The sequence below is a fragment of the Callospermophilus lateralis genome, chromosome X, assembly GCF_048772815.1.
Source record: "Callospermophilus lateralis isolate mCalLat2 chromosome X, mCalLat2.hap1, whole genome shotgun sequence".
Taxonomy (NCBI): domain Eukaryota; kingdom Metazoa; phylum Chordata; class Mammalia; order Rodentia; family Sciuridae; genus Callospermophilus; species Callospermophilus lateralis.
This window is the reverse complement of record NC_135325.1, coordinates 18,159,758-18,174,308: the sequence shown is the minus strand read 5'-3', so window position 1 is coordinate 18,174,308 and position 14,551 is coordinate 18,159,758. Positions and strand designations below refer to the sequence as shown.

Sequence of the window (14,551 nt, the reverse complement as noted above, 5' to 3'; positions counted from 1 at the left end):
CCCAGGTAGAACACTCTGAGCCAAAGAATGGAGCACTTCCTGAATTTAAGACGAGGACAGACCTTAAAGGTTATATAATCAGTTACACTTTTATGCACAAATCTCCTCTAAAATCATCTGTCATGTGACCACACAGACTGTAGTTCTGGTAACAAGATACTACAGCTCTCAAGGCAGACCAATCTCTACTAGACAACTTTGGTATTTAAAAAAAAAAAAAATCCTGAGGCTTAGTGGTAGAGCATTTGCTTAGGATTTCATGAGGCCCTGGATTTGATCCCTAGCACCACAGAAATAAAATTTAAAAACCCTTTTCCTTGTGGCTTCCACCTAAAGTTAATCTTCCTTCCATATGCTAGTTTTTCAAAAACTTCAAGTAGCTGCTTTGTACCTTAAGTCTTCCCTTCCACTGTCCAGGCTAAACAATCCAATTTCCTCAGCTGCCTTTGTTTCCACATAACAAGTTCCTTTACTACAGCTCTTGGGAATACACAACTATCTGTCCATATCATTCAAACTGTAGATGCAGAATAAAATACAATTTTCTAGTAGTGTTTGGAGTAGCTCAGAGCTGAGGATGACCATCAGTTCTCTTGTTCTAATACCATTTATCCAATGTGGATTTACTTGCTTCATTTGACACCTTTTGTAGAGGTACAAGGTACAAAGATGATTGAACTTCTCTTCCAAAGATACTTAGAGGCATAAGTTAAAGGTAGGAGATCCTGGGTTAGTTGGTTATAAAAATAGAACAATTATAGGAAGAAAGAAGAGAAAATGAGGACTGAGGCTGAAATTCAAAGGGACATGGTTGTGATGTGCAGAGACAGAAGGTGGCATGAATAGCACAGGCGGAGGGAAGAGCCCCAAGTGGGACAGAATCTATTTCCCTTATGATTAAGGAAAGGGGGCACGGGCGGGGGGGGGGCACGAAATCCACACATTAAGTACAAAAATAAGAAATGAAGGAATTAAGGTCCTAGAGCCTTCACCTTTCTCTGTGAAGTAGAAGGCAAGGTTATATACTAAAATGAGGCCAAGCAAAAACAGTATCAAGAGTTTGGAGCAGGGCTGAGAATGGTGACACACACCTGTAATCCCAGTGGCTCAGAAGCAACAAGTTAGGAGGAGTGTGAGTTTAATGCCAGCCTCAGCAATTTATCAAGGCCCTAAGCAACTCAGCAAGATCCCATCTCTAAATAAAAAATATAAAATGGCTCACTCAGAGGTTGAGCATAACTGGGTTCAATTCCTGGTACAAAAAAAAAAAAGTTTGAGGCAGTCAGGATAGGTGACATACCTGTAATCTCAGCTACTTTCGAGGCTGAGGCTGAGGCAGGAGAATCTAAAGTTTGAGGCAAGCCTGGAGAACTTAGGGAGACCATGTCTCAAATGTCTCAAAATTAACTAAATAAAAATGGCTAGGGGTGTAGCTCAGTGCCTAGCATGTGCAAGACTATAGATTCAATTCCCAGTTCTACAAAGAAAAAAAAATTGGCAGGGGTTTGGGGCTCTTCAGTAGAATTTAGGCTCTGAAGCCAGACAGTTGAGGTTCAAATTACAATTCTGAGTTTCCTATTTTGTTTTCTGTCATAGTTTTGTCTCCTATAAAATGAAGGGGCAAAAAAGTTCCCACCTTACTGGGTTATACTGGTGAATCGATACATGTTAAAACAGATGCCTGGCACATAGTAAGTACTAAATATTACCTACTGCAGTTGCCATTATCATCATTACTGAGGAGAGAGAGACATAACAGTTGCAGAAAATGGGACAGAATTAAGCAGACATATAAAGGAATTTCCCAGAAGCTCTGTGGGTACAACAGTGGGACTTGGGCAGTAGGTTGCTACAGTGGAGTTTTATAAACTTGTTAATTTAGTGACAACTTTTCAATGCAAAATCATAATAAATTATAATGGTAAACTAAAGTCTCCTATTTTCTCCTTACTACATTAATTTTCTTGTAAACCAGCTGGCTGCTCCCTTAGCTACAATCCTTGAGTCACCATTAGGACAGGCATCAAATAGTGCTACCTTCTTTATTGGCTCCTCCTGACTTGTACACAGATTCTTTTTTTTTTTTAAAGAGAGAGGGGGGGGGGATTTTTCTTAATATTTATTTTTTAGTTCTTGGCGGACACAACATCTTTGTTTGTATGTGGTGCTGAGGATCGAACCCGAGCCGCACGCATTCCAGGCAAGCGCGCTACCACTTGAGCCACATCCCCAGCCCCCACAGATTCTAATCTACAGCTATTTCCATCTGATTCTTTGGTCATGCAATCCTCCCCGACTACTCAATCTCCTCTATCTTAATTCTATTCTTTCATGCCAAGTAAAATTGCTTTCCTTGCAGACAATCAAAGTCCAGCAAAATAGCTTCTCAGTATTCTTTCCAGCCAGCACATCTTTATTACCCATTTCTCCCCAAGGCACACAGGTCTTTTGCAATGACTGAGTTTTTCCAAACCTCTTCCTATTTTACCCTAAAATCTATGTCTTTTAAAAAAACTTTTATGACTATTAATCCCAATGTATATGCCATTTTTAATGGCTCCTAATTTTAATCCCCTTTCTCAGAATAATATATCAAGTTTTGTAATTCTCCACCATAGTTCATCTGCACCACATAGAGGCAGGCGAAAATTAACAGGTTAAAAAAATAAACCCCAAAAACTTTATACAGTTTCATATAGAAGATATGTACTTGGGCTGGGGCTGGGGCTCAGCAGTAGCACACTTGCCTAACGTGTGAGGCACAGGGTTCAATTCTCAGCACCACATATAAATAAATAAAATAAAAGGTCTATCAACAAATAAAAAATACTAATAATAAATGCAAAGGAAGAGAAGGCTGGGAGTGACAGAAATGTGTAAATGTTGGGTAGGGTAAAGCAGTTAAGGAATGGATTTGTGAGTTTTCCTTTTCTCAGAACAAAGTAACTGCTTTAGGTACAAGAGAATTTAATTCTTTAGAATTCTGTGCCTTTATTACTAACACAGTTTATGTTTTATTTTGCTTTTTTGCATGAAAGAGAATGAATGAGGAATATTTGCTATTGTAATTCTTTATACTTGCTGATTCTTTAAGTCCCATGACACAGGTGCTTGACTGAAAGTTGAGTAGGAAAGAAGCAGAATATTTTCTTGCTTTGGGCTAGAATGTGCAGTTAAATTTGAGAATGAATTTTAATTTTGAGGACATTGTTCATAGTAATCTGAAATCAACAGACTTTTTGAAAGATGAAGACAACTAAAACCAATGAAGCAGGAATTTGTGAAGGAAATACAACCAGATGTATATGATGAGCTCTGTTAATAATTACTAGGTAAGACTATAAATGGTATCACTCATCAGCTGGCAAAGCCAATTTACCTGCCACACAGCAAATATATAAATAAATGGTTTTTGAGATTATCATCAGCATAGCTCAGGGGAAAAAAGCACTGGTCTAGGAATTACAGGAGCTGTACTTTAATGCTATTGAACACTAAACAGCAGCATTATCTCTAGTAAGTCCCCTTCCCTCATTGCAGCTCGAGGAAATTGGTCTGTATTAGTGAAGATCTTTTAGAGCTTTAACAATTTGAGATTTAGATCTCTACACAGGAAAGTGAAAGCTTGCCCATTGGCAATGCCAATTCAGTAAATTATCAGAAGAAAAGATTAGTACAACTGGCCTAATATAGAGGGGCTTGTGAGACACTTTTCATCCCTGGCCATAGGCTGGTAATTATGGAGAGAAAAAAAATGCTGGGTCACCTTGGCTCAGGTAGGGGTTTCACGTTGGCCAAAGAAAGAGGAGTGTAAAGAAGAGGGCTTCATGTTCAATTACAGACCAGTTAGTGCAAGTGGAAGACAAATCCCTTGGGTAGTTGTGTACATCTTTATATAAACCACACACACAAAAAAAAAGTAGAAAAATGAGTGGCACCCGAGTGGGTGCAGAAGGAATAACATATTACAGCCCAACTTACCTGTAAGGAAGGTATAACAATGTCAATGCATAGTCAGTCCCCCTGTACTCCACATTCTGAACATGACTTTAAGCCACGTAAATCACCTATGTCTTGGGAATGACTACTTTGACAGTGTTTCTGAATGCCTATTATTTATCTGCACTGCTTAAAACATGAGAGATGTAAACATAGCTTTAAGAAATGATCAAGAGCAATCACTTTGATGTACAACTCATCTAAAATTTGGTGATTGCAACTCTTAAGTTTGAAGCACCCCAAATTAGATGTAGGGATAAGACAAGTGTACAAGTAAAACATGAATGATCCCCATATGAGGCACACACCCATAATCCCAGTGACTTGGGAGGCTGAGGGAGGAGGTCACAAGTTTGAGGCCAGCCTCAGCAATTTAGTGAGACCCTGTCTCATGATAAAAACTAAAGGGCTGGGAATATAGTGGTAGAGGACTTCTGAGTTAAATTCCCCATACCACAAAAGATACATGATATTAAAAACTGCTAATAGCCAAGCACAGTAGTGTACACCTGTATTCCCAGCAGCTTGGGAGGTTGAGGCAGTAGTGTCATGAGTTCAAAGCCATCCTCATCAATTTAGTGAGGCCCTAAACAACTCAGTGAGACCCTGTCTCTAAATAAAATGCAAAAAAAGGGCTGGGGATGTAACTCAGTGGTTAAGCGTCCCTGGGTTCAATCCCTAGTACGAAACAAACAAACAACAACAATAACAACAAAAACCTGTTAATAAAATTTCAAATTGTACCTACGTGTTTCTATTAAAACTCTATGATAACAGAAGCTACTATTGTTCTGATTGTTCATTCATTGTGATTATAAGATTAACATGTTTCCCCCATTTGACTGTTAGCTACATGACTCTATTTGTGCCCCCACTGTATACCTAGGTGTACACTGTATACGATAGGCTTTCTACAGACTTGCTAAATGATGTGATTATGCATAGTCTTTATTTTTAAATGAGTTTCTATTTATACAAATATGGGAAAGTCTCAGGAGTGAAGGCAATTCTTAGAGCCAAGATGATGTGAATCAAGGTACCACTACTATGGCCAAACTAAGAAGATCAGAACTATCCTTGAATGGTCAACTTGAAAAACATAGCTATAAAAAAGCAATTACCACATCATGCTGCTACTCTTTATGCTGTTATATCAATCTTGGATGACTGCATTATTTTCTCTCTCTGTGTATGAAAATCAAATGTAGATATTCTACTAAAATACTAGGAATTCAGACAGAACTGTTATAATCTCAAACTTTTTTTGGGGGGAAGGGTACCGGAGATTGAACTGGGTGGGGGGGTATCCGACCACTGAGCACATTCCCAGCCCTATCTTACATTTTATGTAGAGACAGTGTCTCACTGAGTTGCTTAGTGCCTCACCGTTGCTAAGGTTGGCTTTGAATTCACGTTATTTCTGTCTCAGCCTCCTGAGCTGCTGGGATTACAGGAGTGTGCCACTGTGCCTGGATAATCTCACATTTTCAAGTAATTATTTTTAAATATTTATTTTTTAATTATAGGTGGACACAATAATTTATTTTATTTTATGTGGTGCTGAGGATCGAACCCAATGACTCACACCTGGCATGCCAGGTGAGCGCTCTGCCTCTGAGCTACAGCCTCAGCCCTCAAGTAATTATTGCAAGGAAATTTTATAAGCAAAGCATTTAGATTTCAAACACCCCTCCCCCAACCTGCTCCTTTAGTTTTTCTCCCTTTAATAAGAGGTCTGTCTATCCAGGTCCCATCTACTCAGGACCTCCAGGAAAAAAAAAAAAAAAACAAGCATTAAGGTGGAGGTGTGACTCAGTGGTACACCACTTGTCTAGCATGCGTGTGGTCCTGGATTTAATATTCAGGACTACAAAATAGAAAAAATAAACAAGCATCACCTTTGACTCATCTCTTATCTTTATCCTGCTACTCTCTCTAATACCTAATATCCAATCTATCAGCAAGTTCTGGCTCTTCTTCCCCACCTCTGTGTTGCCACTGTTGGTCAAGCCACCATCCTCTTTCAGCCTCTATACTGGTCTCTCTGTATCTGCACTTAAACCCATATATGGTCTACTTTCCACAGAGCAGTTGGGGAATTGTCTTTCAAGTGCAAGCCATCCCTAGCCACCTTGCTTAGAATCTCTTAATGGGTCCTTATGATGCTAAGAATAACAAATTACTAACTACAGCTGACAAGGCCCTACCCACTTTCCTGAGTTTAATTACTACTGAAACACCTACTCAGCCACTCTCACACCTGAACCTTCTGTTACTGTCCTTTTGACATGCTGGCCTTCTTTCTGACCCTGGAATGTCCTAAGCTCATTCTCACCTCAAGGTCTTTGCATATGACACTTTCTTTGCCTTAAACACTCTTTCCTCCCAAATAGTCACATGACTGGCTGACCCCTTATAGCCTTGGAAATGTCAGAAAGTGTAGCCTCCTTTATACCCAACCTCAAGTAAGCCCCTCTAGGTATACCCCACCACATCACTTAAGTTTTATTTTCTGCATGGAGTTTACTGGTAACTGAAATTAGCTTCTATTTGTCTGCTTTAGTTGTCTTACCCCAGACACACCAAAATAAAAGCTCCAGAACAGGAACTTAAATCTTCCTATTCATAACAGTTGTAACCTCAAGTTTCCAAGAAATAGCTAGCCCTGCATAAGTACTCATTGTGAGCTGAAAAATGAATTAATGAATCCAACTGAGAGTCATACCACAAAAATATAATATTCCATTAAAATACCTTTTATGTTGGAAATATCAATATTGAGCTGTCCAAGTTTCTCACATGTTTTCTCTATGCATTCATAGACAGACTGCAGAATTTCCTTAGGATCTTGTTCCACCCATCTTTGAAAAAAAGGATGTGTTTGGTTAATCCATAAGAAAGCAATATAATTGTAACTAATTTCTACAAAAATGTTAACTTATGAATGTGGCTGGTGCATAAACAAAATATATCTATATCCCATAGTCTAAAGAAATGATTTAAAGAAAAGCTTTCCCTTACATTTTTCTTATTCTTTGCACAGCAATCAATCATTTTAAAGGAGACCATTTTTTCAAGTCCAAAAATAAGATGTATTAGTTCCCCAATTCTTTATATTCTGTGGGTTTGATGAATTTTGATAAACTATCTTCATGTTTCATTAGTTACTTCTAAGTAGATGAAAATACATTATTCTTAAAATTATATATTTTGGAATCAAAAGGAACTCATTAGTAATATTTTTTTTTTCATACCAGAGATTGAACTCAGGGGCACTCGACCACTGAGCAACATCCCCAGCCTTATTTTACATTTTATTAGAGACAGGGGTCTCACTGAGTTGCTTAGTGCCTTGCTAAATTGCTGAGGCTGGCTTTGAACTCATGATCCTCCTGCCTCAGCCCCCACCTGAGTTGCTGGGATTACAGGTGTGAGCCACCACGCCTGGCATATAGTAATATTATTTGCCACACTTTTTCCCCAAAATGTTTTGTTGAAATTTAGGAGAAATTTTTAAACTTCTAATAACTATTTCATGTAGATGAATTATTGATTCATATATTCATACTCAAACCCAGTAAAATGTTGGTATGGTCCCAGCACCTCCGAAGGGTAGAAGACTAATAAAAAATGAGAAGGAAGAGAAGGCTGGGAGTAACAAACAATTTAACAAGCAATTTAAGGAAGCCCAAAGTAGAAATGACACAAACTAAAAGAATTCTACTTCGAGGTTCTGGAAATAGCAATGGAATTCCAAACACCTTTTCTCTCTGCCTTCCTGGAGCCAGATTAAATGTTTCCCTTTCCTGAGCTTTAAGCTTTGTGTGGAACATTTCTTTTTTTCAAAAACCCAGTATTTTAATTCTCATCCCTCCGAGAACCAGGTATCCTCTTTCCAAATTGTACTAGGATCAGGCCTATAGACAGTCATTCTAATGCTCCTAAATATTTAACAAAGGAATGCTTTTAAAAATAGGAGAACCACAGTCTCTGTGATGCAATCCATTAGCAAGTTCGGCTATTAACTGAAAGGTTGGTGGTTTGAGCCCATCCAGGGACGCTGTCTTTTGCTGCGCAGTGACTTCAGCAACTTAGCTAAGCCCTAAACATCTTAATGAGACACTGTCTCAAAATAAAATATAAAGGGGCTGAGGATATAGCTCAGTTGGTAGAGTGCTTGCCCAGCATGCCCAAGGCCCTGGGTTCCATCCTCAGCACCATCAAAAATAAATAAATAAAAATTTAAAAATAAAATAAAAAGGGCTGGGGATATGGCTCAGTGGTTGAGAGCCCCTGGGTTCAATCCCCAGTACCAAAAAAACTAAACATTTTTTCTTGGGGAAAAAATAATACAATTTGTTAAGACATTGTATTTTTCTTTTTTCTCAAATTGAGGTAAAATTTAGACTCAAACACATGTATCTAAAGTTGACAATTGGCCACGTTTGGACATATATATATAAATAAAATCAATACCCCAGACAAGATAAAAAAAATTTATCATACCCCACATACCCCAGAAAATTCTCCCCCCGCACCTGGGTATTGGGGATGGAACCTGGGGTCCCTCACATGCTAGGCAAGCATTCTACCACTGAGCTATTCCCCCAATCCATATCCCAGAAAGTTCTTTCATGCTCCTTTCAATTCAATCATATACCCCATAGGCAATCACTTTTCTATCATCCTATATTAATTTAGTCTACTTTTGAATTTCAGATAAATTGAGCCATGCAGTATATACTTTTTGTACTTCTTTCAACATCCATTACTTCAATGAGATTCATCCATGTTGAAAGTATCAGCTCACTTTTTAAAAATGCTGAAAAGCATTCTACTGTTATCCATTGTTCTAAGGACAGACATCTGGGCAGTTTCCAGTTTGGGACTATTATGAATAAAATGGCTATAAACATTTGTGTGTGAGTCTTTCTATAGTTATATGTTTTCATAAGATTGAAATGCTGCAGATATATGATTAACATTACAAGAAACTACCATATGGTTTTTAAAGGGGTTGTATCAGGAGTATCATTAAATTTTAAATAATGTACAACATTATATTTAATGACAATTCTCACATGTTATTCTAAAAAAGGATTATTTCAGAGATGGACATCATTACCCTAAGTACATGTATGAAGACACGAATGGTGTGAATATACTTTGTATACAACCAGAGATATGAAAAATTGTGCCCTAGGCCTGGGTTTGTGGCTCAGCAGTAGAGTGCTTGCCTCGCATGTGTGAGACCCTGGGTTTGATCCTAAGCACCACCACATAAACATGAATAAATGAAATAAAGTTATTGTGTCCAACTACAACTAAAAAAAAAATAAGTATAAAAATTGTGCTCTAAAATGAATTACAGTAGAGGGGGTAGAGAGAGAAGAGGGGAGGGGGGGGGAGGGGGATAGTAGAGGATAGGAAAGGCAGCAGAATACAACAGACACCAGAATGGCAATATGTAAATCAATGGTTGTGCAACTGATGTGATTCTGCAATCTGTATATGGGGTAAAAATGGGAGTTCATATCCCACTTGAATCAAAGTGTGAAATATGATATATCAAGAACTATGTAATGTTTTGAACAACCTACAATAAAAATTAATTTAAAAAATAAAAAAAATTGTGCTCTATATGTATAATATGTATAATACATTCTGTTGTCATAACAAATTAGAATAAAAAATATATTTAAAAAATAAAAAAGGATTATTTCATATTAGTGATAAGATATACATGCTTTTTAAAAAGCTTACACTCATATTAGTAAAAACTCCATATGGCAATGATGGGAACACAAAACTAAATATAGAATTTCAGATATTTAATAATTACTATAGTTTGGATCTAGAATGTCCCCAAAGGTTCATATGTTGAAGACTTGGTCCCCAGCTGGTGGCACTACTGGAAACTGGTGGAAACTTTAGGAGGTAGGGCCTAGTTGGAGGAAGTAGGTCACTGGGAGCATGTTCTGGAAGGTTAGATCTTGTTCAGTTTCTCTCCTTGCCCTCATCACCACTGCCCCCCAACACACACACACACACACACACACACACACGCACATGCACACATACACTCTTTCGTCTTATTATTTTATTATTCATTCCTTTTGTGTCACTGATTTCATAAACCACGAATTACCCACATGTTTTTTTACTGACCTAAAGATATTACTTTTTTTCTTGACTAATACCAATCCCTCAAGTCTTCTCAGGAGGGTGCCCAGGGAAGGTTACTTTACAAATCTACAGGGAAGGGTAAAATGAACCAATAAACACAATTTGTCTTCACAAATCAAATTAGGAAACATACCCTTCTCTTGGGAACTCCTGTTTTATTTCTACTTGATGATGACTAAGTAGTTCAGCTGTTTTTGAATTGAAAACCTAAAAAAAACATATTGCAATATTAGTGTAAAAATGCAAGAAGATATTAAACATGTCTAAATTTATTCAGCAATTGAAGTTCTTGTTCACAGATTTTAAAAAGTCCAATCAGATTAAATGCTACACAAGATTTTCTCTTCACATGGAATTGTAAAAGTTATAAGACAGCATCAGAAATAACTTCTCCTGGCCAGGGTCAAGGGCACATGTCTATAGTCCCAGCCACTTGGGAGGCTGGGGTGAGAGCATCACTTAAGCCTAGGAGTTTGAGGCCAGAGTAGGCAACATAGAGACTAAAGAAAAAGAAAGAAGAAATAAATTCTCCTTAGAAAAGGAAATAAAACAAAAAACCTGAATGAAATCAAAAGAAATAACTTCCCTTTAGAAGAAATGAAACTTACTGAGGGGAAAGGTAAATTTAAGAGAAAATTCCTTAATAAACCAAAATTACTCTGGTTTTAAAAAATTTAATACATCAACCAACTAATAGTATGAACTTCCTTTCAAGAATAGGAAAACTTAATAATAAAAGTGAGCTGATACAATACTAATAGCTATGGCTTAAGGATTCATTCCTCACTCATGTTGGAGATGTAGTCAGGAAGGGTCACATGACACACAGGCAAGGATGCATACTGTGTGGATTCCTTTGAAGGGAAGTGCTGCACTGCCTCTAGCTATCATGAGAGGGAAACAGCATAATCAGCAAAGTTAAGTATATACTGGCCCCAACCAACCAAGAATTCTCTGTGATATCCTTATCATAAACTCCTGACCCTTGAGATAAAACATGAGAATCAAGGGATGAATGCTAACAAAGAACTGCTACATAATCCTCCGTAATTTTAATGCTACTGAAACATTAACTTTTTTTAAAAAATTGGCAGATTTTTTCTTATATTTTTTTCACCTGGTAGTCCCTATACTTGAGTACCAAAGCACTTACTTTTTCAGAGTAAGAATGCATATTTTAATTAAAATTAACTCCCCAAATCACTGTAGTATAGCAGTGAAATCACTTTCAATTAGTTAAAGAGTTACCATGTCTAGGTTTCCTGTGGGAGAAATTACCTGTTCAACAAAGGCTAGGAAAAGATGAAGTTAAGAGAAAACACACTGTGACCTGTTGCCTCCCTCCCTCCTCATATGCACACCCTCTTTTCTGGGAAAAAAAGGATAAACATAATGAAACCCAGAGGGCAAATTCTAAAGTTCTCAGAGGAGATAAAGTATCTTGCAAGTCAAAGGTTAATCCAACACATTCTAAATAAAAGACACCTGGCAGAACCCCAAGTAACATCCCTGCAATTATAACTTTGCATTAAGGTATGAGATCTAGGATGTCAGCTCCATTTGTTCTGTTTTATTCACTGAAGCATGCCTAAGACCTAGAAAGGTATCTTGCATAGAACTGGTGCACCACAAATATTTGTTAAAGTTCTAAAAAATGGTCTGTCACTGCACTTATTAGAAGAAAAATTATCAAATCAAATAAAAGAATTATCAACCACAATTATATATTTTTTATTCATATCACTGCTGCTCCCTTTTAACTCTCAATTCCCCAAAGGAGTTTGGGTCAAGGGACATGAGGTATCCCTTTTTGCTGGTTGAATTAGTAAAGACCTCATAGCAGACAGAGGGGACTCTGAATGAACTGGGATCCCTCTTCCATCACCTCCTAGTTTTAACTAAATGAACTTCAGGACCTCGTGCTAAACATGAATTCATAGGCATTTGAAATAGACACAGAAAACATTAGAATTTTAGCATTTGTTGTATTAAGTAAAACATGAAGCCATCCAATAACACAGTATTTGTAACCCTACTTTATAGAGCTCTGAACCTTAGGAAGGTACCACTACCAAGTTTGTGGGATACTTTATAGGTTTAATATTTTCAGAATCTGAAACTTCTCAAAATAGCACTCTCCAATAAAATATAATGCAAGCCATAAACGCCAAGTCAAATATGTAATATTTGGATAGAACTCAGGACCTCACACAACAAGTGCTATACCACTGAGTTGTGTCTCCAATCCTTTTTTATTTTTATTTTGAGACAGGGTCTTAACTAAGATGACCAGGTTAGCCTTGAATTTACAATCCTCCTGCCTCAGACTCCCAAGTAGCTAGGATTATAGGCATCCAAATATGTAATTTTATGTTTTCTCATAAAACCAGTAAAAAGAAACCAGTGAAATTAATTTTAATAATACATTTTATTTAAGTCAACATGCCTATACATGATTATTTCAACATGTGATGAATGTTAAAAAATTATTAATGAGATCATTCACATTTTAATGCTGTTTTTGAAATCTAGCATATATATACACATACATTTTATACATACATACATACATACACATGTATGTATGTATATATATATAAAATGCTTAAATGCGAACTAGCATATTGGCCTTTTTTTTTTTTTCCAGTGCTGGGGATCAAATCCAGGGTCTCATACATGCTCAGCAAGCATTCTCCCACCACGTTACACTCCCCAGCCCAGAACTAGCCACATGTGGCTAATGACTATTGCATTGCACAAACTCCTAGAGTACTTTTTTCTTACATTATCTAGGTTTACATTAAGGATTATAATGAAGCCTCCTGGATGTCCTTTTGTCTGCAGCTGGAAAAAGGTAGAAAGAAAGCTAATGATGTTTCCACAAGATTCTATGATGGAGAGTAACTATCTCCACATGAGAACACAATGCCCAGTAGCAAGAATACTAGCTGGGTTTCATTAAGATTTCAAAAAGCATGCAGATTAAAGATGACAATAGCTGTATAATTTGTTTTATAAAATGCCTAGCATGGGCATTTGTTTAAAAATCATTTGGCGGGGGCTGGGGATGTGGCTCAAGTGGTATCGTGCTTGCCTAACATGTGTGAGACACTGGGTTCGATTCTCAGCACCACATAAAAATAAAATAAAAATGTTGTGTTCACCTAAAACTAAAAAATAAATATTTTTTAAAAGTCATTTGATGGCAATAGCCAAACATTGCAGAATTACAGATACTCCTTACTTTTTAACTCACTTTTCAAGTTTGAAATTCACCAAACTTAAAGGTCACTTAAAGCTTCTGATACACAACAATATAGACTAGAAGAGTATCTTTAAGAAAAAAAATTAAGGGCTGGGGCTATAGCTCAATGGCAGAGCACTTGCCTAGCATGTGTGAGGCACTGGATTCAATCCTTAGAACCACATAAAAATAAGCAAATAAAATAAAGGCATTCTGTTCGTCTACAACTACAAAAAATTTTTTTAAAGGAATAATTAAGACACAGCAGTCCATGGGAGTTAGTAGGCATGTTAGAAATCCCGTGGCCCAGCATTTTCAGAATGTGCTTACTGCACCTCCAGAAGCTGGGAAAGAGGGACAGGGAGCAGAAAAAAAAAATGGTTAGCAATGGAGTTCCAAGGTGAAAATTAAATGACACCACCAACTCAAATCTATAGCCCTAATATAATACTCTCATATTTACAAAGTGAGATCCAGGAGGTTAGATAATACTGAAAAACAGAACTAAGCACCAGGTTTTTTGAATACTAATTCAATACTTTTTGGGTTCAAAATCATACTGATACAATTCACAATTTTTAATCATCCATTAAGTGGCATTGAATACAAATAAGCCTTATAATTGCATAGGGCTGCCAAGGGCTATGAAGAGGAGAAAAGTCATCTTCTGATTAGGACATGTGGGAGTCAGAAGAGCTCCACAAACAGGTAACTTCTAAAGTAGGACTTCAAATTGAACAGAAGTGAATTCACGTGGGAGACAAAGTACAGATATACAGGGTGTACAAGTGGGCGAGGGTACACACTGCTAGCTACTGTTTGGGGAGGTGAGGCTGGGGCCAGGAGAGCAGTCAAAGTGTGTCTGTAGAGATCCTGGTGAGCTGCACAAGACTCCAACTAGGACAGCAGCAGAAATAGGGATTGAGAAGAGTGAAATGTAAATGCAGAAGTATAAGTATACACAGGAAAAGAAGGAACACTCAGGGATGATAGATTCCAAGTTAGCACAAATAAGTAAGCAATGTTTCCAAGCCAAGGGACAGGGTAGAGCAGTAGCTGCAGGACAGGAATAGGTAATGAGTTTGCAAACTTCATTTTAGATATTGTGTGTTTGAGGTGTTG

At 37.4% G+C, this 14,551-nt stretch overlaps 1 protein-coding gene across 5 annotated transcripts in view; it reads right to left on the bottom strand.

Moving 5' to 3' along the window:
* Positions 1-14,551, bottom strand: part of Gk (glycerol kinase) — an 81,809-nt gene that overhangs the window by 60,782 nt on the left and 6,476 nt on the right. For all 5 annotated transcript variants that reach the window (XM_077107473.1, XM_077107475.1, XM_077107474.1 and 2 more), the window contains exons 2-3: positions 10,319-10,392; positions 6,754-6,860 (exon numbers count right to left, since the gene is read on the bottom strand). In XM_077107473.1, the coding sequence (XP_076963588.1) occupies positions 6,754-6,860; positions 10,319-10,392 (181 nt within the window). The remainder of the gene's footprint in view (positions 1-6,753; positions 6,861-10,318; positions 10,393-14,551) is intronic.